Consider the following 27989-nt stretch of genomic DNA (forward strand, 5'->3'; position numbering starts at 1 on the left):
TTTCTATAGTATTATAATAATGTATTACAAAAGTAATTTGAAATGTTTTGGCAAAGTTTACAGGTACCTTTTGAGATATTTTGTAGTCACGTTTCGCAAGTTGGAACCGGTGTTTTTCTGGATCAAACGCGCCAAATAAATGGACATTTTGGATATATATCGACGGAATTAATCGAACAAAAGGACCATTTGTGATGTTTATGGGACATATTGGAGTGCCAACAGAAGAAGCTCGTCAAAGGTAAGGCATGATTTATATTTTTATTTCTGCGTTTTGTGTCACGCCTGCAGGGTTGAAATATGTTCTCTCTTTGTTTATGGAGGTGCTACCCTCAGATAATAGCATAGTTTGCTTTCGCCGAAAAGCCTTTTGAAATCTGACATGTTGGCTGGATTCACAATACGTGTAGCTTGAATTTGGTATCTTACATGTGTGATTTCATGAATGTTTGATTTTTATAGTAATTAATTTAAATTTGGCGCTCTGCATTTTCACTGGCTAGCGTTCCACATATCCCAGAGAGGTTAATACGCACAATGTCTTGAGTAAAAGCCAAATTGGATAATCTCAGCAATAAAATAAACATCCCTTTTCAAGGACCCTCTTTCAAAGATAATTAGTAAAAATCCAAATAACTTCACAGATCTTCATAGTAAAGGGTTTAACCTCTCTTGGGCTAGGGGGCAGTATTTTGACGTCCGGATGAAAAGCGTGCCCAAAGTAAACTCCTGTTACTCAGGCCCAGAAGCTAGGATATGCATATGCATGGATAGAAAACACTCAAACGTTTCTAAAACTGTTAAAATTATGTATGTGGGTATAACAGAACTGATATGGCAAGCGAAACCCAGAGGACAAACCATCCCCCTCCCCCCCAAAGAAAATTCAGCCTTCCACAATTTTCAATGGCTACCACTTTTATTATAAGGCCAAGTCCTCCCAGATTTCAGTTCCTAGGGCTTCCACTAGATGGCAACAGTCTTTAGAAAGAGTTTCAGGCTGGTTTTTGGAAAAATGAGCCAGAAATTGTAGTTTTTCTAAATGGCTCCCATTTTGGCTGTAGTGTTTCCAAGCGTGTGGAAGAGAGCGCATGGTATTTTTCTCCGGTAAAGACAATAACGATAAAGAAAATTGAATTGAGAGAGAGGAAGAGAGCTCCTGAGTTCTTCTGCAAAGAAGATAGAATTAGAGTTGGATAAATGTAGATAAACTTTCCTTTTTTAGAAGGATTTATACAGGATACTAACCTCAACATTAAAACCTTTAATCCATATTAAAATTACATTACTAAAACCTTGATTTAAAAAAAATGTGCTAAATGGATTATTACTACCAATGACTATCAAGAAAAAACTTCTAACAAACCAAAAACTGCAGAAGAAACACAGCGGAACCTGGAAATACCATCCAACACAAAACTGAGTGAGTAATATTCAGTCTGAAGCTACTTCTGAAACCAAAAAGTAGGTCATCTTGTTACATAAAGCTAAGTAAATATGTATACTAAGCTACCAAGCTGCTAGGACAGAACAGACCCAGCAGCAATTTCAATTAGCACTGAAGTGTGAAGTCCGTTGTGTAAACTCTTGAGCCCCACAATGGCAGGAGAGTTTCTTAGCCCCTCCCCCTGCCCAAATGTAGAGGCCTATGAAGCCCCAATGGCTTATCCATGTCCAGAGGTCATTACAATGCAGTACCTCATGGAAATTAAAAATATCCCTGCAAAAAAAAGCTCTTCAAGGACAATCCAGACATGTGTACAAGTCTGGTACACTAATGGTGCAGGGCATCCTCATGCAGTTCCAGCAGAACTTTTATGGGATTAAAGAGAGAGCACAGCAGGAAAAGCTCTCTCTCTGTGATGACTCCCCCATCCTGAGTGAGTCTGATCACACCTCTTCAAACTGTCCTGCAGACGATGATTGTCATCCTCCCAGCACTGAACACACCCAGGTCCCATAACTGCACTGCTCCTCCATCATTGAGGAGATAAATTCACAGAGCTGGAGAGAGACATGGTGGAGCTCAGAGAGCTAGCCCACACAATACAAACAGGACAAGCCCACAAAACAGACCAGCACAACAACACCCCCCAACAAGACCAGGAGGACAGAAGGTGGAGATGGATGACTGTCTGAGAGAGATGGATGCTCTACAGACTGAGGTGAGAGAACTTGAAGAGGCACACATGGCACTGAAGGACAAGATCAGAAAGCTGAGGTATGACAGAGAGCAGGACACTTCCCCCAGACAAGCCAGCAGAACAGCCCACCTCAGACCTGGACCACAGCCTCAACACCACAATGGGACAGACAACATAGGACCCACCAACCCAACATTCCGAACCCCCCCCCCCCCGAATGGCGCAGCGGTCTAAGGCACTGCCTCTCAGTGCAAGAGATTTCACTATAGACCCTGGATCGATTCCAGGCTATTTCACAACCGGATGTGATTGGGAGTCCCATAGGGCGGCGCACAATTGGCACAGCATCACCTGGGTTAAGGTTTGTTCTTAACTGACTTGTCTAGTTAAATAAAGGTTCAATAAAAAAATAATAATAATAATAATAAATCCACTGAGGACACACAAAAGCCAGAGATTGTGTTCCTCATAGATTCAAAAGGCAAATATATTCAAGAGGATACTTTTTTTCCCAAACACAAAGTGGCTAAACTCTGGTGCCCAAACATTAGACATGGCCTGGAGCTGTTATCAGAGGACAGACTAGGGTCCCCCGGCCACATCATAATTCACATGGGCACAAATGACTTCAGGGCCTAGCAGGAAATTGAGGCAAAAGCACTCAAGGGAGTGATTGAAAAGGTTTCTTCCACTTTCCCCAATGCACTAGTGGTTATCTCCACCCTGCTACCACAAAAAGACTTTCACCCTGCCACCATACAGCGAGTGAACGCAAGCATTTTGTGTGACTGCCTCAAAACCTAATCTTACCTGGCCCAACACTCCACCCTTGACTTGAACAGCCTTTACGACCAAGTCCACCTCTACAAAGCAGCAATCCCAACTTTTGCCAGGACCCTGAAGGAAGTCACCCTCAACCCTAGCCCCAGCACCACACACTGGAGCAACAGAGCAACGGACACCCCGCTCAGACCAGCGAGACACCCCCCAGACCTGCCAGACCCCCTCCGAGAGAACCCACGCCAAGAGGACCTACACCCAGACCACAGCATCACCAGCCACATTCAAAATCAGCTACGACCACCCCAAGCAAACCCTAGCCACACCCTATATACAGTGCCTTGTGAAAGTATTCGGCCCCCTTGAACTTTGCGACCTTTTACCACATTTCAGGCTTCAAACATAAAGATATAAAAAAATTTTGTGAAGAATCAATAACAAGTGGGACACAATCATGAAGTGGAACGACATTTATTGGATATTTCAAACTTTTTTAACAAATCAAAAACTGAAAAATTGGGCGTGCAAAATTATTCAGCCCCCTTAATACTTTGTAGCGCCACCTTTTGCTGCAATTACAGCTGTAAGTCGCTTGGGGTATGTCTCTATCAGTTTTGCACATCGAGAGACTGACATTTTTTCCCAATCCTCCTTGCAAAACAGCTCAAGCTCAGTGAGGTTGGATGGAGAGCATTTGTGAACAGCAGTTTTCAGTTCTTTCCACAGATTCTCGATTGGATTCAGGTCTGGACTTTGACTTGGCCATTCTAACACCTGGATATGTTTATTTTTGAACCATTCCATTGTAGATTTTGCTTTATGTTTTGGATCATTGTCTTGTTGGAAGACAAATCTCCGTCCCAGTCTCAGGTCTTTTGCAGACTCCATCAGGTTTTCTTCCAGAATGGTCCTGTATTTGGCTCCATCCATCTTCCCATCAATTTTAACCATCTTCCCTGTCCCTGCTCAAGAAAAGCAGGCCCAAACCATGATGCTGCCACCACCATGTTTGACAGTGTGGTGTGTTCAGCTGTGTTGCTTTTACGCCAAACATAACGTTTTGCATTGTTGCCAAAAAGTTCAATTTTGGTTTCATCTGACCAGAGCACCTTCTTCCACATGTTTGGTGTGTCTCCCAGGTGGCTTGTGGCAAACTTTAAACGACACTTTTTATGGCTTTCTTCTTGCCACTCTTCCATAAAGGCCAGATTTGTGCAATATACAACTGATTGTTGTCCTATGGACAGAGTCTCCCACCTCAGCTGTAGATCTGTGCAGTTCATCCAGAGTGATCATGGGCCTCTTGGCTGCATCTCTGATCAGTCTCTCCTTGTATGAGCTGAAAGTTTAGAGGGACGGCCAGGTCTTGGTAGATTTGCAGTGGTCTGATACTCCTTCCATTTCAATATTATCGCTTGCACAGTGCTCCTTGGGATGTTTAAAGCTTGGGAAATCGTTTTGTATCCAAATCCGGCTTTAAACTTCTTCACAACAGTATCTCGGACCTGCCTGGTGTGTTCCTTGTTCTTCATGATGCTCTCTGCGCTTTTAACGGACCTCTGAGACTATCACAGTGCAGGTGCATTTATACGGAGACTTGATTACACACAGGTGGATTGTATTTATCATCATTAGTCATTTAGGTCAACATTGGATCATTCAGAGATCCTCACTGAACTTCTGGAGAGAGTTTGCTGCACTGAAAGTAAAGGGGCTGAATAATTTTGCACGCCCAATTTTTGAGTTTTTGATTTGTTAAAAAAGTTTTAAATATCCAATAAATGTCGTTCCACTTCATGATTGTGTCCCACTTGTTGTTGATTCTTCACAAAAAAGTACCGTTTTATATCTTTATGTTTGAAGCCTGAAATGTGGCAAAAGGTCGCAAAGTTCAAGGGGGGCAAATACTTTCGCAAGGCACTGTAAGTCCCCATATCAGACCAATGCCCCTTCTGCCCACCCCATGACCCCCGCCCCTGCAGCAAGGACCTCAATATGACAGCAGAACATATGCCCAGGCCGTAAGCAGAGCAACAGGCCCAACCCCCACTATTACTCCCGCCCAAGCCCCATCCTTTGACCTAAGATGCTCAACACAATCTGCTTACACCTACTATGATGGTCCAGGCCTAAACCACACAAAAACAATACCAGACACTAAGTAAAAGCTTTGTGTTTCAATCTCGTCCTGGAATATACAAGGTCATCTTCCTTTGGCCAAAGAGCAGGAACACAGACTTCCTCAAAGAAATTTGAAATACAGACATTGTTATCTTACAAGAAGCATGGATTAAAGGAGACAGACCCACTGGTTGCCCTCTAAGTTACAGAGAGCTGGAAGTCCCATCCACCAAACTACCAGGTGTTAAACAGAGGAGACTCAGAGGGTATGCTAATTTGGAATAGAGCAGACATAACCCACTGTATTAAATTAATCAAAAGAGGAACATTTTACATTAGGCTAGAAATTGATAAGGAAATTATCTCAACAGAGAACAATTTCCTCATGTATGCTACCTATATCAAATCAAATTTATTGGTCACATACACATGGTTAGCAGATGTTATTGCGAGTGTAGCGAAATGTTTGTGCTTATAATTCTGACAGTGCAGCAATATCTATCAAGTAATATATTTAACAATTCCACAACAAAAACCTAATACACACACATCTAAGTAAAGGAATGGAAAAATAATATGTAAATATATGGATGAGCAATGTCAGAGTGGCATAGGCTAAGAATACAGTATATACATATGAGATGAGTAATGCAAGATATGTAAACATTGTTAAAGTGTTATTAAAGTGACTAGTGTTCCATTTATTAAAGTGACCAATGATTTCAAGTCTGTATATAGGCAGCAGCCTCTCTGTGCTAGTGATCTGATGGCCTTTAGATAGAAGCTGTTTTTCAGTCTCTCGGTCCCAGCTTTGATACACCTGTACTGACCTCGCCTTCTGGATGATTACGAGCCAAGGAACTTAAAACTTTCCACCTTCTCTACTGCTGTCCCGTCGATGTGGATAGGGGAGTGCTCCCTCTGCTGTTTCCTGAAGTCCACGATCATCTCCTTTGTTTTATTGATGTTGAGTGAGAGGTTATTTTCCTGACACCACACTCCGAGAGCCCTCACCTCCTCCCTGTATGCTGTCTCGTCATTATTGGTAATCAAGCCTACAACTGTTGTGTTGTCTGCAAACTTGATGATTGAGTTGGAGGCTTGCATGGCCACGCAGTCGTGGTTGAACTGGGAGTACAGGAGGGGGCTCTTAACCAACCATGTAATTTATTTATTTTTTCTTGCGTTGTTCATAACTTGTTTTGTACATAATGTTGCTGTTAGCATCTCTTATGACCGAAAAGAGCTTCTGGACATCAGAACTACGATTGCTCACCTCAAACTGGACGAAGAGTTCTTCTTCAGTGAGTCGGACAGGAGGGATCTAATACAGACACCCGACCAGGCCCAGATCCCTGTTATTCACTGGAGAAGGAAACAGAGATTTCACTGAAAGAGATCGGGGTGCCTTGTGAGGATCAGGCGACGAGTGGCTAATCTGCCCTTGCAATCCGTCCTGCTAGCTAACGTTCAATTGCTGGAAATAAATGGGACGAACTGAAAGCACGTTTATCCTACCAATGGGGCATTAAAAACGGTAATATCTTATGTTTCACTGTGTCATGGTTGATCGACGACATTAAGAACATACAGCTGGCGGGTTATACATTCTATCGGTAGGACAGAACAGCAGCCTCTGGTATGACACGGGGCGGGGGCCTATGCATTTATGTAAACAACAGCTGGTGCATGATATCTAACGAAGTCTTTAGGTTTTGTTCGCCTGAGGTAGAGTATCTCATGATAAGCTGTAGACCACACTATCTACCTAGAGAGTTTTCATCTGTATTTTTCGTAGCTGTCTACATACCACCACAGACTGATGCTGGCACTAAAACCACAGTCAATGAGCTGTATACCGCCATAAGCAAACAGGAAAACACTCATCCAGAAGCGTCGCTCCTAGTGGCCGGGGACTTTAATGCAGAGAAACAGCATGTTAAATGTGCATCCAGAGGGAAAACAATTCTTGACCACCATTACTCCGCACACAGAGAGCTCTCCCTCTCCCTCCATTTGGCAAATCTGACCATAATTCTATCCTCCTGATTCCTGCTTACAAGCAAAAATTAAAGCAGGAAGCACCAGTGACCAGTCTATAAAAAAGTGGTCAGATGAAGCAAATGCTAAACTACGGGACTGTTTTTCTAGCACAGACTGGAATATGTTCCCGGGATTCTTCCGATGGCATTGAGGAGTACACCACATCAGTCACTTGTTTTATCAATAAGTGCATCGAGGACGTCATCCCCACAGTCACTGTACATACATAACCCAACCAGAAGCCATGGATTACAGGCAACATTAGCACTGAGCTAAAGGGTAGAGATACAGCTTTCAAGGAGCGGGACTCTAACCCGGAAGCTTATAAGAAATACCGCTATGCCATCCGACGAACCATCAAACAGGCAAAGCATCAATACAGGACTAAGATCGAAATGTACTACACCGGCTCCGAAACTCATTGGATGTGTCAGGGCCTGCAAACTATTACAGACTACACAGCCGAGAGCTGCCCAGTGACACAAGCTTACCAGACGAGCTAAATTACTTCTATGCTCGCTTTGAGGCAAGTAACACTGAAACATACAGTACATGAGAGCATCGACTGTGTGATCACGCTCTCTGCAGCAGATGTGAGTAAGACCTTTAAACAGGTCAACATTCACAAGCCGCAGTGTACGCCGAGCATTCGCTGACCAATTGGCAAGTGTCTTCACTGACATTTTCAACCTCTCCCTGTCTGAGTCTGTAATACCAACATGTTTCAAGCAGACCACCATAGTCCCTGTTCCCAAGAACACTAAGGTCTTGTCTGTAGCCATGAAATGCTTTGAAAGGCTGGTCATGACTCACATCAACACCATCCCTCAGGGGTGCGTGCTCAGTACCCTCCTGCACTCCCTGTTCACTCATAACTGCACGGCCAGGCACGACTCCAAACACATTTAGTTTGCTGATGACAACAGTGGTAGGCCTGATCACCCACAATGATGAGACAGTCTATAGGGAGGAGGTCAGAGACCTGATCGAGTGGTGCACGGACAACAACTTCTCCCTCAGCGTCATCAAGACAAAGGAGATGATTGTGGACTACAGGAAAAGCAGGACCGAGCACGCCCCCATTCTCATCGGCAGGGCTGTAGTGGAGCAGGTTGAGAGCTTCAAGTTCCTTGGTGTTCACATCACCAACAAACTAACATAGTCCAAGCACACCAAGACAGTCGTAAAGAGGGCATGACAAAACCTATTCCCCCTCAATAGACTGAAAAGATTTGTCATGGGTCCTCAGATCCTCAAAAGATTTTACAGCTGCACCATCAAGAGCATCCTTACGGGTTGTGTCACTGCTTGGTATGGCAACTGCTCGGCCTCCAACCGCAAGGCACTACAGAGGGTAGAGCATACGGCCCAGTACATCCCTGGGACCAAGCTTCCTGCCATCCAGGATCTCTATACCAGGCGGTGTCAGAGAAAGCCCTAAAAACTGTCAGACTCCAGCCATCCTAGTCATAGACTGCATCCGCACGGCAAGCAGTACCGGAGCGCCATGTCTAGGTCCAAGAGGCTCCTAAATAGCTTCTACCCCCAAAGCCATAAGTCTCCTGAACAGCTAATGAAATGGCTACCCAGACTATTTGTATTTCCCCCTCCCCCCTTCTGGAATGCTGCTGCTACTCTCAAATATTAGCTATGCATAAAAACTCTACCTACAAGTACATATTACCTCAATTTCCTCAACACCGGTGCCCTCGCACATTGACTCTATACTGGTACCCCCTGTATATATCCCCGCTATTGTTATTTACTGCTGCTCTTTAATAATTTGTTATTGTTATCTCTTACTCTTTTTTGTTAGTATTTTCTTAAAACTGCATCGTTGGTTAAGGGCTTGTAAGTAAGCTGATACCATGCCCTCAAGGAACTTCACTGGACTTATGCAAACTGGAAACCATATATCCTGAGGCTGCATTTATTGTAGTTGGGGATTTTAACAAAGCAAATAGGAAAACAAGGCTACCTAAATTCTGTCAGCATATTGTCTTTAGCACTCGTGCTGGTAAAACACTGGATCACTGCTACTCTAACTTCCGCGATGCACACAAGGCCTTCTCCCGCCCTCCTTTTGGAAAATCTAACCATTCACTTTGCTTCTCCCTTCCTATAGGCAGAAACTCAAACTGGATGCTAAGGACAATTCAACACTGGTCTGACCAATCGGAATCCACGCTTCAAGATTGTTTTGATCAAACGGACTGGGACATGTTCCGGGAAGCCTCAGAGAATAATATTGAAGTATATGCTGATTTGGTGAGTGAGTTTATAAGGAACTGTATTGGAAATGTTGTACCTACCCTGACTATTAAAACATACCCTAACCAGAAACCGTGGATAGATGGCGGACTTCACGCAAAACTGAAAGAGCAAACCATCGCATTTAAACATGGAAAGGTGATTGGGAATATGGCTGAATACAAACAGTGTAGTTATTCCCTCCGCAAGGCAATCAAACAAGTGAAATGTCAGTATAGAAACCAAGTGGAGTAGCAATTCAATGGCTCAGACATGAAACGTATGTGGCATGTTCTACAGAGAATCACGGACTACAAAAAGGAAAACCAGCTACATCACGGACACCGACGTCTTGCGTCCAGACAAACTAAACACCTTCTTTGCCAATTTTGAGGATAATTCAGTGCCACAGACGCTGGCCGGCTACCAAGGTCTGTAGGCTCTCCTTCTCCGTGGCAGATATTTAAACGTGTTAACCCTTGCAAGGCCGCTGCCCAGACGGCATCCCTAGCCGTGTCCTCAGTGCAAGCGCAGACCAGCTGGCTGGTATGTTTATGGCCATTTTTAATCTCTCCCTATACCAGTCTGCTGTTCCCACATACTTCAAGATGGCCACCATTGTTCCTGTACCCAAGAAGGAAAAGGTAACAACTAAATGACTACCGCCATATAGCACTCACTTCTGTCATCATGAAGTGCTTTGAGAGACTAGCCAAGGATCATATCACCTCCAACTTACATTTCATCCTAGACCCACTTCAATTTGCTTACCCCCCCCAAAGACGATGCAATCGCCATCACTCTGCACACTGTCCTATCCCATCTGGACAAGAGGAATACCTATTAAGAACGCTGTTCCTTGACTTTAGCTTAGCATTCAACACCATAGTACCCTCCAAACTCATCATTAAGCTTGAGGCCCTGGGTCTCGACCCCACCCAGTGCAATTGGGTCCTGGACTTCCTGACGGGCCGCCCCACTTCACTGATATTCAACACTGGGGGCCCACAAGGGTGACTGCACGGCCATGCACGCCTCCAACTCAATCTTCAAGTTTGCAGACAACACAACAGTAGTAGGCTTGATTACAAACAACGACGAGACAGCCTACAGAGAGGAGGTGAGGGCACTCGGAGTGTGGTGTCAGGAAAACAACCTTTCACTCAATGTCAACAACACAAAGGAGATGATTGTGGACTTCAGGAAAGAGCAGAGGGAGCACCCCCCTATCCACAACAGGACAGCAGTGGAGAAGGTGGAAAGTTTTAAGTTTCTCAGTGTACACATCACGGAAAACCTTAAATGGTCCACCCACACAGACAGTGTGGAGAACCTCAGGAGGCTGAATAAATGTGTCTTGTCACCTAAACCCTCACAAACTTTTACAGATTCACAATTGAGAGCATCCTGTCGGGCTATATCGCCGCCTGGTACGGCAACTGCACCGGCCACAACCGCAAGGCTCTCCAGAGGGTGGTGCGGTCTGCATCATCGGGAGCAAACTACCTGGCCTCCAGTACACCTACAGCACCAATGTCACAAAAAGGCCAAAAAGATCATCAAGGACAACTTTCTAGGCAGAGATGCAAAGAAAAAGCCATTTCTCAGACTGGCCAAAAAAGAGATTAAGATGGGAAAAAGAACACAAACACTGGGTAGAGGAACTCCACCTAGAATGCCAGCATCCTGGAGTCACCTCTTCACTGTTGACATTGAGACTGGTGTTTTGTGGGTACTATTTAATGAAGCTGTCAGTTGAGGACTTGTGAGGCATCTGTTTCTCAAACTAGATACTCTAATGTTCTCTTGCTCAGCTGTGCACCGGGGCATCCCACTCCTCTTTCTATTCTGGTTTGAGCCAGTTTGCACTGTTCTGTGAAGGGAATAGTACACAGCGTTGTATGAGATATTCAGTTTCTTGGAAATGTCTCACATGGAATAGCCTTCATTTCTCAGAACAAGAATAGACTGACAAGTTTCAGAAGAAATAACTTTGTTTCTAGCCATTTTGAGCCTGTAATCGAACCCACATATGCTGATGCTCCAGATACACAACTAGTCCAAAGGCCAGTTTTATTGCTTCTTTATTCAGGACAACAGTTTTCAGCTGTGCTAACATAATTACAAACAGGGTTTTCTATTGATCAATTAGCCTTTTAAAATGATAAACTTGGATTAGCTAACACAACGTGCCATTAGAACACAGGAGTGATGTTGATGATAATGGGCCTCTCTACGCCTATGTAGACATTCCATAAAATATCTGCCATTTCCAGCTACAATATTCATTTACAACATTAACAATGTCTACACTGTATTTCTGATCAATTTGATGGACAATAAATGCTTTTCCTTCAAAAACAAGGACATCTCTAAGTGACCCCAAACTTTTGAACGGTAGTGCACTTAGCTAGCGAATGCAGTTCAATTTGATGTCATTATTTTACAAAAAATGTGTTTTTCTTTCAAAAACCAGGATATTTTTAAGTCACCCCCAACTTTTGAGCGGAAGTGTATGTACTGTATTTTATATACCATGTATTTTATATACCATATATTGCATCTTGCCTATGCCGCTCTGGCATTGCTTATCCATATATTCATTTGTATATATTCTTATTCCATTATTTTACTTAGATTTGTGTGTACTAGGTTGTTGTTGTGGAATTGTTAGATTACATGTTAGATATTGCTGAACTGTCGGCACTAGAAGCACAAGCATTTCACTACACTCGCAATAACATCTGCATGTGACCAATACAATTTGATATGATTTGACATAGAGACCCAGAAAACCTGAGCCTACGCCTTCACTATTGTGAACTACTAAAACAATACAGAAATACACCATGGAAAAAGAAGGAACAGCACGTCAGAAATCAGGTCAATGTAATTGAAGAATCCATAGAATCTAACCACTTATTTGAAAATTTTGAAAACTCTAAACAAACAACACAAAGAGTTATTGGATTGTATGGAAAAACAGTCTTATCCAGTCTTATTGGCTCTATAACAAAGCACAAACAGCAAAATCATATCATGATCAAATACAAGTCTTAGAATCAACTATTAAAAACTACCAGAGCCCAGTGGATTCTCCAATTTCATTGAATGAACTGCAGGACAAAATATAAACCCTCCAACCCAAAAAGGCCATTGGGGTTGATGGTATCCTAAATGAAGTTATAAAATAAACAGACCACAAATTCCAATTGGCTATACTTAAACTCTTTAACATCATCCTCAGCTCTGGTATCTTCCCCAATATTTGGAACCAATGACTGATCACCCCAATCCATAAAAGTGGAGAGAAATTGGCTTTTTAACAAATTACTGTACGACAGACCACGTTTTCACCTTGCACACTAGAATTGACAAACAAAGAAACCAAAACAAAGGCAAAGTATTCTCATGCTTTTTTGATTTCAAAAAAGCTTTCAACTCAATTTGGCATGAGGATCTGCAATACAAATAGATGGAAAGTGGTATTGGGGGAAAACATAACGACATTATAAAATCCATGTACACAAACAAGTGTGCAGTTAAAATGAGCAAAAAACACATTTCTTTCCACAGGGCCGGGGGGTGACACAGGGATGCAGCTTAAGCTCCACCCTCTTCAACATATATATCAAATAATTGGCGAGGGCACTAGACCAGTCTGCAGCACCCAGCCTCACCCTACTAGAATCTAAAGTCAAATGTCTTCTGTTTGCTGATGATCTGTTGCTTCTGTCCCCAACCAAAGAGGGCCTACAGCAGCATCTTTGCCACAGATTCTGTCAGACCTGGGCCCTGACAGTAAATCTCATTAAGACAAAAATAATGGTGTTCCAAAAATGGTCCAGTTGCCAGGACCACGAATACAAATTCCATCTAGACACCGTTGCCCTAGAACACACAAAAAACTATACCTATCTCGTCCTAAACATCAGTGCCACAGGTAACTTCCGCACAGCTGTGAACGATCTGAGAGACAAGGCAAGAAGGGCCTTCTATACCATCAAAAAAATGTTGACATACCAATTAGGATTCTGGCAAAAAATATTTGAATCAGTTATAGAACACATTGCCCTTTATGGTTGAGAGGTCTGGGGTCCACTCACCAACCAAGATTTCACAAAATGAGACAAACACCAAATTGAGATTGCAAAAATATCAAATCAAATCAAATTTTATTTGTCACATACACATGGTTAGCAGATGTTAATGCGAGTGTAGCGAAATATCCTCCGTGTACAACGTAAAACACTAAATAATTCATGCAGAGTAGAATTAGGCCGATACCCGGTAATGATAAAAATCCAGAAAATAGACTTCATAATTCTACAAGTACCTAAAAGGAAGCGATTCCCAAAAACCATCACCTACAGAGAAAAGAACCTGGAGAAATCCAAATGCTGTCACGCCCTGACCTTAGTATCTTTGTTTTCTTTATTATTTTGGTTAGGTCAGGGTATGACGAGGGTGGTATGTGTGTTTTAGTCTTGTCTAGGGTTTTTTGTATATCTATGGGGTTTTGTTATGTCTAGGTATATGTAGGTCTATGGTGGCCTGAATTGGTTCCCAATCAGAGACAGCTGTTTATCGTCATTTTCCATTTTGGTTTTATGGGTTATTGTCTCTGTGTAGTTGCATGTCAGCACTAGTTGTTTATAGTGTCATGTTCGTTTTGTTGTTTTGTTAGTTTGTTTAAGTGTTCTTCGTTTTAATAAAAGGAGAATGTATTCCAATCCCACTGCACCTTGGTCTCCTTGTTACGACGAACGCGACAAATGCGTTTTTTGGCAGAAATGCCTTCTCGAACATGTGAACTTTCATGTGCCTTAATAACAAACTTGTATGCCATCTGTAAAAAAAAAAAAAAAATTGTTAAATTACGAGCCTAGTTGGTTTAGCCACAGAAAAAGACAGAAACCTTCCCGCTAGCTATGATTGGCTGAGGTAATGAGTGGGCTGGACATGCCGAGAGATGAGTTTGGATTGGTCGGCCATATAGCACACTTCTGTCTATTTGAGCTGGTCAGTATGTGTTGGTAATCCTGTAAAAACACAGCTTTTTTTAAATGAATTGCGTAGTAAAACTGTGTTGCTCTCCACTTTCTGGAAGTAGAAATAAGTGGAATTCGAGTATGATAGCTAAGAATATGGAGAAAACACTAATCTCCAGATTGCATTAAAGTGGACTGTTAGCTAGCTGGCTGGCTCACTAGCTAACGTTACGTGTATGGTCTTATTATTTGTATCTCAGAGCCATTTGCTTGGCTAATTATAGCCTAATGTTAGCTAGCTAACATTAAAACTGGTTGGTTAGCTACTTGATAATTCATGCAGGGTAGTAATGTCATGAGTTGCGGTTATGGTTCATTGTTTAGCTAGCTAGCTAGCTACATGTCTTAACAAAAGACTCCACTATGCAAGTAACCATTTCGGGTGCGTTGGTAAATTCACCTACTCCGATTTCAGAGCACTCTCATCTGTGTGCCAGAGTGCAGATTAACTGATACATTTATGAATGCTAAACACCCATTGAATGTGGCCGGTAAATGTTGGCTAAAAAGCGTAATTAAATTGTTGCCAGCAGCACAGTTACAGTCACCAACGCTCTGGATAATATAAAAATAGCCTAACCAGCTCTGCTAGGGCGAGTAAAATGGTCAAAGTTTGGGTGGGGGCTAAAGCTTAAGAGGGTGTGAATGATGCTGAATGGGTGTAGACAAAGAAGAGCTCTCCAGTTTAAGGCAAATTTCTCAAAACATTATAGGGCAAATTTCTCAAAAGGTGAGGTTACAAGTTTATCAACTTTCAAAGTAGAATTACTTTCCCACTGTTCCTCAAATGCAGTGTATGATATACCATTTTGTAGCTCTGTGTCTCTGCTTTTGTCCAATGTAAAAAAAAACACCACTTCAAATGTTACTACATAAGACCGAATCAAGGTTGGTCACATATTTCTCTCAAATTACACAGACCCACAAAAGAATTTGAAAACAAATCCAATTTTGATAAACTGCCATATCTATTGGGTGAAATACCACACTGTGCAATCACAGCAGCAAGACTTGTGACCTGTTGCCACAAGAAAAGGGCAACCAGTGAAGAACAAACCCCATTGTAAATACATCCTATATTTATGTTAATTTATTTTCCCTTTTGTACTTGAACTATTTGTACATCCTTACAAAACTGTATATAGACATAATATGACATTTGAAATGTCTTTATTCTTTAGGAACTTTTGTGAATGTAACATTCACTGTTCTTTTTTTCACTTGTGTTTATTATCTATTTCACTTGCTTTGGCAATGTAAACATATGTTTCCCATGCCAATAAAGCCCCTTAAATTGAATTGAATTAGAGAGAGAGCGAGTTTGTATACCTACAGGGTCCAACATTCAAATTTCAATAGCTAAATGATCCTTGGTATATTAAAACAATTCCTTATGCTAGTTTACTAGAAACCCAGCCCTGGGCCCTTAGACTTTAGGGGGATAGAATACGCATTTCTTCAGTAAAAAGACAGGTGCTGCTGATAATACTGACATCGTTGTCAAGGCACAGGCAAAGGACAAAGTGACTTCAGAAAGTATTCACACCCTGTCACATTCTGACCTTTATTTTCCTTTGTTTTGTCTTTATTTAGTATGGTCAGGGCGTGAGTTGGGGTAGGCAGTCTATGTTTTGTGTTTTTATGTTTGGGTTTCTGTTTCGGCCTAGTATGGTTCTCAATCAGAGGCAGGTGTCGTTAGTTGTCTCTGATTGAGAATCATACTTAGGTAGCCTGGGTTTCACTGTTGGTTTGTGGGTGTTTTTTTCCTGTGTCAGTGTTTGTGCCACACAGGACTGTTTCGGTTTGGTTTATTTCATGTTATCGTTTATTGTTTTGTATTTCATAGTGTTCAGGCTTTTCTTATTAAAATTTGTCATGAACACTTACCACGCCGCATCTTGGTCCGATCCTTACTCCTCTTCAGACGAAGAGGAGGAAATCTGCCGTTACACACCCCTTGACTTTTTCCACATTTTGTTGTGTTACAACGTGGGATTAAAATGGACTTAATTGTAATTTTTTTGTCAACGATCTACACAATACGCTGTAATGTCAAAGTGGGGAAAAAAATACAACCTTTGTAAAAAAAAATATGAAAAATAAAACTAATATATGTTGATTAGATAAGTATTCAACCCCATGAGTCAATACAAGTTAAGAAATATATACAGGATTGTTCTTTTAAAACAAGGACATTAAAGACCTAGATTGACTACATGCAAATGTTTCAAATATAATATGTTACCGTTGGCAGTGATTATAGATGTGAGTCTTTCTTGGTAAACCTCTAAGAGCTTTGCATACCTGGATTGTACAATATTTGTATATTATTCTTTTTAAAATTCTTCAAGCTCTTCGGGTCCCGCGGACCGACTTTGGGGAACTCTGGCGTAGCCCATGTATCGGATGCTGTCTGGCCAAAAATAATGCATGTCATATTTTTTTTGGCCAGCCAGCATCAGATACATGGGCTACATTTAATAAAACAGAGGGGCGCTGTGACGCTTGCTCGGTTGCTTTCTATGGTGAGATATTTTCAGCCACTTGCAAATTGAACGAAAGTTTGCCAGTGTCCTGTTCGGATGCTGGAATTATTTTGGATGAACGTGCGAAGAGATCTGAAGTGATTTGTTTGACAATCAGATGAGAACATCATGACTGGTTATGTTCATGGCACTTTACAGTTCAATGACATGTCTTTACTATAAATAAATCCCTATTATTTTGAGGTGGGGGGGGGGCTCAGAATGGCCTCTGGCTGGGGTGTTCAAATCACTGCCGTACATACTTTAATATACACTGAGTATACTGCTGTAAACAATACGAACAATTTGTGTAACACTGTTTTACAAGGCTACTTCCCTGGCATTTACTTTACATGATTACTGATTACATGGTCATTACAGAAAAATGACCAAATACAACAATTTATTTGAATTGGGCTGCAGAACAATTATAGCACTGGTAGCACTCACTGAATGTTAAAAACAAAAAATTCCAGATTGTAATTCCATACCCAAAAGTCAGATAAATTCACTATCAATAAGTTTAAACAAACCCTAGACAGTAATTGTTTTGAGAGTGAAACCATCTGTTCTCACGTACATTCATTCAAAACAAAATATAACATATCAAAACACATCCACTCTGTCCTCTCTCATTTATCTCATAATACATTTCCTCCCACTAGTGGCACCTACAAAAATAACAAAAAAAACAATTCATATATTAATGTAATACAACTCATAAATCATCACTCTACATGGTGGACTGATTAAAAAACAATCCAGGGATAGGTTGTTGGACTGAGGGAGAAACAGAGGCCTAGCTGCCAGAGTATGAGAAAGAATATACAACATATGTCTGTGCGAGACAGAAATGACAACAGTGAAAATAAAATAGATTCAGCTTTCGCATATTGTTTGTTGGCTCATCTTAAGAAAAAAGCTGTTAGTACATGTACACCTACAGTAGTTTCTTTCCTAGTTTAATAATGGAAAAAATACCCTGGGGGCAAAACTGGTTGCAATGACATCAGTACAACCAGATTAGAGTAATCTCATTGCAATAAGGAAATGATGTCCTGTCCACCCCCCCCCCCCCCTGGTTGTACTTACTGTAAGGGCATCCATAGAGCTCCAGCCTCAGGCCTATCCTCCCGTTAGGGTTCCAGTCTAGAGGAAGTAACCGTAGGAACCTGGCAAAGACTGGCTGCTGCAGTTTGAACTGCACCACACTGTCTGCATTGCTGTTTCCAGTGAATGCCTGGAGAAACACAAAGAGGGCACAAATATACAGAGAGGGTTAGGGTTAATGGATAGTTCATTGAAATGTTGTTGACAGTTAGTTGAACATCTACAAACCGTCTATTTGGGACTATCCAAATAAGGAGTTACCATATGCACTACCTGATTTACCACATATGATTGTTTTTCTTCTTTGTGTCAGAGGAGGCTGGTAAGAAGAGATATAGGAGGACGGGCAACTTGTAATGGCTAGAATGGAATTCATGGAACTGAGTCAGACATGTGGTTTCCATATGTTTGACATGTTTGATACCATTCCATTCCAGCCATTACAATAATCCTGTCCTCCTACAGCTCCTTTCACCCTCCTCCACTGCTTTGGCAAACCCACTTTCTTTTCATGAAATACAAATAGATACTCCCACACTGATGAATGCCCCCAATAGCTTTGCCTACACCTATTGAGAAGAGCATGTGGCCACATTGATAAAGTGGGTTCTGAAAGGGGTTTGTTACTGATGAGATTAATAAGAAATGTAATACTGATGCTCTTTCCGTCTCATGTTTGCTGGCAAATACTTAGGTCTACTATTTGAGTAATGAGCGTCGTTAACCTCTCTGATCCTAACTTATGTTTCTAATAAGACATGCACATATTACATAGCAGTATTGTGTTCTATTATTTGTCCTCTCCTCCTGTTCCCTGGCTGTGTCCCAAATGGAATGCTATTACCTATTTAGTGTACTACTTTTGACTAGTGCTGTGTATGGGCCCTGGTCAAAAGTAGTGCACTAAATACGGAACATGGTACCATTTGGGACACAACCACTGTCTCTCATTAAGATGGATAAATAATGGGTTCATCCCCTAGGAGTTTTCCATCCTACCTTTGAAGTTGACACTCCAGTTAATTGGTGGTTCACACGCTAAAATAAGGGTGAAATACCCAATTAACACTGTTAACGTCCTAACTATTATTGTGAGATAGACAAGAGCCAGGCCAGTAGCTCCCTTTCATGTTGGCTAGGGGAGACGATAAAGTGCATTCGGAAAGTTTTCCACATTTTGTTACGTTAACAGCCTTATTCTAAAATGTATTAAATCGTTTTTTTTCCCTCATCAATCTACACAGTGACAATGACAAAGCAAAAACAGGTTTTTAGAAACTGAAATATCACATTTACATAAGTATTCAGACCCTTTACTCAGTACTTTCTTGAAGCACCTTTGGCAGCGATTACAGCCTCAAGTGTTCTTGGGTATGACGCTACAAGCTTGTCACACCTGTATTTGGTGTGACAAGTTTCTCCCATTCTTCTCTGCAGATCTTCTCAAGCTCTGTCAGGTTGTATGGGGAGCGCCGCTGCACAGCAATTTTCAGGTCTTTCTAGAGATGTTCGATAGGGTTCAAGTCCGGGCTCTGGCTGGGCCACTCCAGGACAATCGGAGACCTGTCCCAAAGCCACTCCTGCGGTGTCTTGGCTGTGTGCTTAGTGTTGTTGTCCTGTTGGAAGGTTAACCTTTGCTGCAGTCTGAGGTCCTGAGCCCTCTTGTCACGCCCTGGCCATAGAGGCTTTTATTCCCTATTTTGGTTAGGCCAGGGTGTGACTAGGGTGGGCATTCTATGTTCATTTTCTATGTTTTGTATTTCTTTGTTGTTTGGCCTGGTGTGGTTCTCAATCAGAAGCAGCTGTCTATTGTTGTCTCTGATTGAGAACCATACTTAGGTAGCTTTTTCCCACATGGGTTTTGTGGGTAGTTGATTTCTGTTTAGTGTTTTTCACCTTTCAGGACTGTTTTGGTTATTCCAGTGTTAATAAACAAACATGAACACGTACCACGCTGCGCTTTGGTCCTCACCTTCTTCCACCAACAGCCGTTTCAACTATGGAGAAGGTTTTCATCTCTATACTTTGCTCCGTTCATCATTCCCTCGATCCTAACTAGTCTGCCAGTCCCTGAGGCAGAAAAACATCTCCACAATATGATGCTTCCACCACCGTGCTTCACCTTATGGATGGTGCCAGGTTTCCTCCAGGCGTGACACTTGGCATTCAGGCCAAAGAGTTCCATCTTGGTTTTGTGTCAAAAATCTGCGTTTATAATATAACATTTGATGTCTGTCCCAGACTGAAATTTACTTTCTTAGTGTTGTTGCATAATTTGGATGGCTGAGAAGCAGCATCATCATCGTCTTTGAAGAGAGCGGATGAGCCGTGCGTCTGGTGAAGCAAAATGTTAAGCCCAACAAATTCCACTGTTTTCTGCTAAGAAAGCTCAGTAAGCTGCATCTTATTTGTGTGTGTGTGTGTGTGTTCCCATAAGTGTATCTAATTTGCAAATCCCTCCAACGCCTGCCCCCTGTCTGACAAGCCTTCGCTCATAGAAGAGAAAGAGAACAACACTCATCCCTTAAACTCAAACTTATTAAGCCCGGTCTGAGGAAACAAAAAACACGTACCAGGACTTGTGACTGGTACTGATAGTAGACTCCTGCTGTCAACTAGAGTTTAAAAACCCTCTAAGAGGTTCTTAGGATTGATGACAATGTGCAGAAATTGATGCCAAGTACTTCAAAATATGCGTCGTCAAACTGTGAGTACAGAAGAGGACTGTATGCACATATGTTGTGAAATCACAATTTTCTTTTTGACAATCTTTTTAATTATTTCTTCCTCATGTCAGCTAAAATTAACAGAATGCTATTTAGTAAAAAAAAGCGCATAACAAGGATGGCAACACACTAAAATGCAGCTATATCCAACAATTCTCTCAGCCAACAGTATAGAGCTAAGCTGGGCTTTTCCTGCCTTCCAGTGATTCATCTATTATTCATTGACAGTGAAAGGACGCTTATGAGGCTATTTGAGAGTTTGGCTACATGGTGTACATGGCAGCGTCTGAAATGGCACCCTATTCCTATATAGTGCACTACTTTTGACCATAGTCCATGGGCCCTGGTCTAGCCTCTGCTACAGGCTTTCACCTCACCACAACGTGAGCGAAGCCTAGGAGCAGAGGCTAGCCCTGGTCAAACGTAGCATAAGGGTGCCACAGGGTGCAATTTCAGATGCAGCCATATGGTCTTTGCTCAGTGACTCACCCCAATGCTGTCTTGCAGGTTTAAATGACTTCAACCAGTCAAGGTTGACCCCTGACCCTGACACTGTCTTCCAGGTATGATTACCTACAATGTACACTAGTCAAGGTTGCCCACGGAGACTTACCCCGATGCTATCCTCCTGGCGGTACTGTTTCCAGTTGCGTCCCGTGTCGCTGAACATGAGGAGGAAGGAGGAGACCCAGTCTGAACTGCCATAGCGACCCTGCGTGGCCACGGCTGTGATCTCCGTTCGCTCCCCCAGGTCCACCTCCAACCACTGGTACTTATTAGACTCTACAGGAGCCCAGCCTCCGGCACCTGAAGGAAAAACACACAGGGATCCCAGATATGGTAACTCTTTACATTATAAACTAACTCTATGAGAAGAGGAACAGGCACACACAGACACAAAGGGGCAGTTTCCCGGACAAAGTTTAAGCCTAATCATGGACATTAAAATCATTTCCAATGGTGATTCCATTGATTCCATTTCAGTCCAAGACTAGGCGTCTGGGAAACCGGCCTTATGACAGAAGGAACACGCACAGGCATAGTTACACATTCAACATCATGTAACTTATTGTCAATGATAGTCGATCGGTAGTTTGTTGAGCATAGGGGGCATGTCAAAATAAAGTGTTATCACAAACCCTGTAAGAACAGGCATAAACTTTGAGGAGGATAGTGTGATAATGTGTATTTGTTTATGAGTGACCCTGTGTGACGTATTACATAACTCAATGGTTCTAAACTGTTTTTTGGTCATTTTACCCCAAGCACATTTTGCTCTGCTTGAAGTACCCCCTCATGTGCAACTGATCGTTAGGCCTATATTCTTATGAGTCTTTCCAAGGACCCCCTGTGAATAGGCCAGGTAACCCGCTGATGGTGCCCATCATTATATTGTCAACTCTATGAGAGGAGCAATACACTTTTGAGGGAAACCGTTTGGGAAAGTGTGTTTTTAACATGTGGGTGACCTTATAGCTCAGGGGATGGACTTTCGTTTTTTTTAAAGAAACAAATGGGCTTTAGATAAACCTGTCAACACAAACAGCATACGATAAGGTTGTGCATACTCCAGTTTGGTAGCAGTCTAGTATCCTATAGTATCGTAGCACATACACTGAATTAACCAAACATTAGGAACACCTTCCTAATATTAAAATGCACCCGTGAGCCTGGCACCTACTACCATACCCCGTTCAACGGCACTTAAATGTTTTGTCTTTCCCATTCACCCTCTGAATGGCACACATACACAATCCGTGTATCATTTGTCTCAAGGCTTAAAAAATCCTACTTTAATAACCTTTTACTGCAGTGTGCTAAATTAGGGTCAGAGAGTGTTTCTTGGTAGTCTTAAACAAATCTTCTTTAAAACAAAAGTATACACCTCACACACGTGGTTATGTGCTTAAAAAAAGAAGACACTTGTACCATGTCAGATATAGAGTTGAAATGTATTCCATTTTGAGTTTGCATCCCAATATTACACTTTATATACACATCACAGAAGACTGAAATATAACAAAAACCTTTGACATAGAAACACCGGATTTTCCAATTAACCCTTCATCTACACTGATTGAAGTGGATGTAACAAGTGACATTTATAAGGGATCATAGCTTTCACCTGGATTCACCTGGTATGTCTATGTCAATGAATGTTTTGTATACTCACTGTACATATTCAATTGACAGATTCTGTACAATGCACTGTATATCATCTCTGGGAATATAGCAGCCTTGCACAACAAAATTGAACCTAAACACATCAACATCCATTACAGAGCTGGTAGCAAAACGAGGAAGAATGATCCAACATCAGGTGATGTGCTCATGGGATACATTCTTCTCAGGTATCATTGGTATTCAAGGCTCATATATGAGCAAGCAGTCACTCTCCATTTGCCAGTAGCAAACACATGATACAATTATATTCATATGACAAAGCAGAGCAGCTCCAGTGATGCAGCAGACTGGTTTAAATGTGCAGAAAAGTCCTCCGTGACATCTCAAGTCACATCATTGGATTCAAAATAAAGTAACCACTCAAGCTGGAGCTCTGGGTATGACTGCAGTAGGGTTTAGAGTCAATCCCCTAGATGTAATGACAATCCCCTACTTGCAATGACTGTGATATATGGTTGTCTTACCTTACCTACCTTAGTTGAATGCACGTTCTGGATAAGAGCGTCTGCTGAATGACCAAATGTAAATGTAGATAGAAAAAATAGAGCAATCGAATCAGCAAAGTGTCCTGTTCCATGAAACCACACAACAGGCTGTGGAACAGGAACAGGTCTTTGGCTTCTGCATGAGCCAGGAGGAGAGAGAGAGAGGGGGTAGCCAAAGAGAGACATGAGGAGGAGGAGGAGAAGGAGGAGGAGGAGGAGGGAGAGAGAGGGGGTAGCCAAAGAGAGACAGGAGGAGGAGGAGGAGGAGGAGTGATGAAATAGCACTGTGGAATGGAGACACCATCGTGAGAAAGAAGGGACCACAAGATGAGAGGTGTGCTAATGTCTGTGACAGAGGGGAAGTAGAAAATGCTGAGTCGGGCAAAAGCACCACCTCAGGGCCCCGGACACCAGATGGACGGAGTGGGAGCAGAGAGGAGTCTAGAGGAGGTACCCAGGCTTCCAGCAGGGCCGCCCCAAAGACACAACACAGCTAGAGGACTGAAACTAGTCACACCGCAGCTGGGAATAGAAATGTCCCAATAACCTGCAGTGGGCCTTACTCTATACAGAGAGACACACAGAGCCTTTGAAGTAACCAACACAAAAACACAGAGGTTAAAGGCCACTTAACATTTGCAAAGACGATGTCGTCTAACTAAGCTGACGCAAAAACTCTCCAGGAACTGGTAGGAATCCCACAGAGACATAGGGACCAGATTCTCCACACTTCTCCCAAAGTGTGCACCAGCACAATACCCATACTATGTAGACAACATGTAAGGTTCTATTGAATTACATCCTTCAGCACCTCACACCTGCAGCAAACTAAATAAGGACAATAAAGATAACCTCTTGAACCTCTGGGGGCAGTATTTCATTTTTGGATGAAAAACGTTCCCGTGTTAAACAAGATATTTTGTCAGGAAAAGATGCTCGATTATGCATATAATTGACAGCTTTGGAAAGAAAACACTCTGACGTTTCCAAAACTGCAAAGATATTGTCTGTGAGTGCCACAGAACTAATGCTACAGGCGAAACCAAGATTACATTTCATACAGGAAGTGAGCCAGATTTTTGAGGCGCTGTGTTCCAATGTCTCCTTATATGGCTGTGAATGCGCAAGGAGAGAGCCTACACTTTCTGTCGTTTCCCCAAGGTGTTTGCAGCATTGTGACGTATTTGTAGGCATATCATTGGAAAATTGACCATAAGAGACTACATTTACCAGGTGTCCGCTCGGTGTCCTCCGTCGAAACTATTACGTAATCTCCAGGTGCGCGCATTTTTCCATTTTGAACAGAGGAGAAACCAAACTGCCACGAGTGACTTATCATCGAATAGATATGTGAAAAACACATTGAGGATTGATTCTAAACAACGTTTGCAATGTTTCTGTCGATATTATGGAGTTAATTTGGAAAAAATTTCACGTTGTAATGACTGAATTTTCTGGGTTTTTTCTCAGCCAAACGTGATGAACAAAACGGAGCGATTTCTCCTACACAAATAATATTTTTGGAAAAACTGAACATTTGCTATCTAAATGAGAGTCTCCTCATTGAAAACATCCGAAGTTCTTCAAAGGTAAATGATTTTATTTGAATGCTTTTCTTGTTTTTGTGAAAATGTTGCCTGCTGAATGCTAGGCTTAATGCTATGCTAGCTATCAATACTCTTACACAAATGCTTGTGTAGCTATGGTTGAAAAGCATTTTTTGAAAATCTGAGATGACAGTGTTGTTATCAAAAGGCTAAGCTTGTGAGCTAATATATTTATTTCATTTCATTTGCGATTTTCATGAATAGTTAACGTTGCGTTATGGTAATGAGCTTGAGGCTATAATTACGCTCCCGGATACGGGATTGCTCGTCGCAACAGGATAATCTAGGACATACTACATACACATGTAAATGTTTAGATGTTGTACACTAAGCTAAATTTCATTCCTTATCTGAATGCGAAGTGAATGAGTTGGTAGTTATTTATATTCATTATCCTACTTTTATTGTTTATATGACCGCCTATTGGTTCCACTCATACTGTCTGTCTGTTCAGGGGCAAGACAACACGCTGCCCATATGTGTTGGCATTTAGGACGAGAGGCAGTGAAAGGCCAGGTTGAATAAGTACTTAACTTTAGTAGCAGACAGATGCTGCCATTGACACAGCGATGAGAGGCAGAGAGCAAACACATTGACCTTTGCTCAATACTGGCGATGGAATAGACAACATGCAGGGGGGAACAAAAAGTAGAAGAGTACACAATACCAGGAAGGAATCCACCTACAAAGACAAAGAGAGTATTCATCCCAAATGGGCCCTGGCCCAGGTCAAGAGTAGTGTATAGGGTACCAACAGTAGGGCATTCTATAGGGGACAGAGTGCAATTTGGGATGCAATAAAATACAGAAAATGGGTTGTGTGAAGCACGTTTCTCAGCTTTTATCTCTCATTCTCACAAGCAGTTAACACATTTGTGTGTTTTATTCTGTCTTAAAAATGGGCAATTCTTAACAGGAGGGCTCGTGTGTCTATTCATGGCTGCTGGGAAGAAGAAGTGGGATAACTATAGTTTTAATTGTATTTTCTGAAAATTAAAACAAATTTGCAGGGGAACAAATAGTTATTTTGGAGGTGACAACAAATTTTGAAATACAGATCCCCAAAAATTACTACTTTTTAAAACTATTGGAATACAGATCTCAGAAATTAACAACTAAAAAAAGTATTTGAATACATATCTCAGGAAGTGACTACTTCTCTGAAACTATTGGATTGGCTTCCTTCAATTAATGTCAGGGCAGTATCTGGAACGTCATGTTGAAGATAGAAATATAATTAATAGAGCACACACAATCTCCTAAACTTTTCCAATCTATCTGACAATCATATTTGAGCTACACAATACATTTCAATCTGTACATTTTATAAATTCTCCTTAAACAACCTCTACAGGATCGGTGTCCCCCCCCAAGGGACGGTTAAGCTAACGTAGGCTAATGTCATTACCATGAGGTTGTAAGTAACATGAACATTTCCTAGGACATAGACATGTCTGATATGTGCAGAAAGCTTAAATTCTTGCATTTCAAAGACGGTACAAAAAACATTGTTTCTCTTTGTTTTATCTTCAACCAGATCTAATGTGTTATTTTCTCCAACATTCATTTCACATTTCCACAAACTTCAAAGTGTTTCCTTTCAAATGGTATCAAGAATATGCATATCCTTGCTTCAGGTCCTGAGCTACAGACAGTTAGATTTGGGTATGTCATTTTAGGCAAAAATTGAAAAATGGGATGGATGCGAGGTTTTAATGTCCATTACCCCAGGTGTACAAAATTAAGTTAAACTAATTAGCCAATGATATTTTGTAAAGATAAGTATACTGAACAAAAATATAAACTCAACATGCATCAATTTCAAAGATTTTACTAAGTTACAGTTCATAGAAGGAAATCAGTCATTCATTCATTAGCGCCAAATCTATGGATTTCACATGACTGAGCAGGGCGCAGCCATGGGTGGGCCTGGGAGGGCATAGTCCCACCCACTGGGGAGTCAGGCCCAGCCAATCAGAATATGTTTTTTCCACAAAAGTGCTTTATTACAGACAGAAATAATCCTCAGCACACCCCCTCCCCCTCTTCAGACGATCCCGCAGGTGAAAAAGCCGTATGTGGAGGTCCTGGTTACACGTGGTCTATGGCTGTATGGAAATTTGGACGCTCTACAACAACGTTGCAGGGGGCGTATGGTAGAGAAATTAACATAAAATTATCTGGCAACAGCTCTGTTGGAAATTTCTGAAGTCAGCATGCCAATTGCACGCTCCCTCAAAACTTGAGACATCTGTGGCATTGGGTTGTGTAACAAAACTGCACATTTTAGGTGGCCTTTTATTGTCCCCACCATTAAGCGGCAACTGTGTAATGATCATGCTGTTAAATCAGCTTCTTGATTTGCCACATGTCAGGTGGTGTCACGTTCACGGTCTTCAAACTCCCTGTCATAAATGAGCCAAGGCGCAGCGTGCATGTAGTTCCACATCTTTAATAAAGTGAAACCTTCACAAAACAACAGGTAAACAGAAACCGAAAGTGACACAACTGTTGTGCACACAAACAAACACAGAAAATAAATAATTACCCACAAACACAGGTGGGAAAAAGGCTGCCTAAGTATGATTCCCAATCAGAGACAACGAAAGACAGCTGCCTCTGAATGTGAACCATACCCAGCCAACAAAGAAACAGACAAACTAGAATGCCCACTCAAATCACACCCTGACGTAACCAAATTAGAGAATAAAAAGGATTTCTAAGGCCAGGGCGTGACAGGTGGATGGATTATCTTGGCAAATGAGAAAGGCTCACTAATAGGGATGATAATAAGGATGTTAACAAATTTGTGCACAGAATTTGAGAAATTATATTTTTGTGCATATGGAACATTTCTGAGGTCTTTAATTTCAGCTCATGAAAAATGGGACAAACACTTCACATGTTGCATTGATATTTTAGTAGAGTATATAAATACGTTTTGATGCTCAACTACTGCATGA

General features: G+C 41.7%; 1 protein-coding gene across 2 annotated transcripts in view; it reads right to left on the reverse strand.

Moving 5' to 3' along the window:
- LOC110523906 (contactin-associated protein-like 4) overlaps nt 1-27989 on the reverse strand; it is a 194715-nt gene that overhangs the window by 114496 nt on the left and 52230 nt on the right. For both annotated transcript variants that reach the window (XM_021603042.3, XM_021603043.3), the window contains exons 3-4: nt 21364-21557; nt 18007-18154 (exon numbers count right to left, since the gene is read on the reverse strand). In XM_021603042.3, coding sequence (XP_021458717.3) covers nt 18007-18154; nt 21364-21557 — 342 coding nt within the window. The remainder of the gene's footprint in view (nt 1-18006; nt 18155-21363; nt 21558-27989) is intronic.

This window comes from Oncorhynchus mykiss, chromosome 5, assembly GCF_057628025.1.
Source record: "Oncorhynchus mykiss isolate SJ-2025 chromosome 5, ASM5762802v1, whole genome shotgun sequence".
Classification (NCBI taxonomy): Eukaryota; Metazoa; Chordata; class Actinopteri; order Salmoniformes; family Salmonidae; genus Oncorhynchus; species Oncorhynchus mykiss.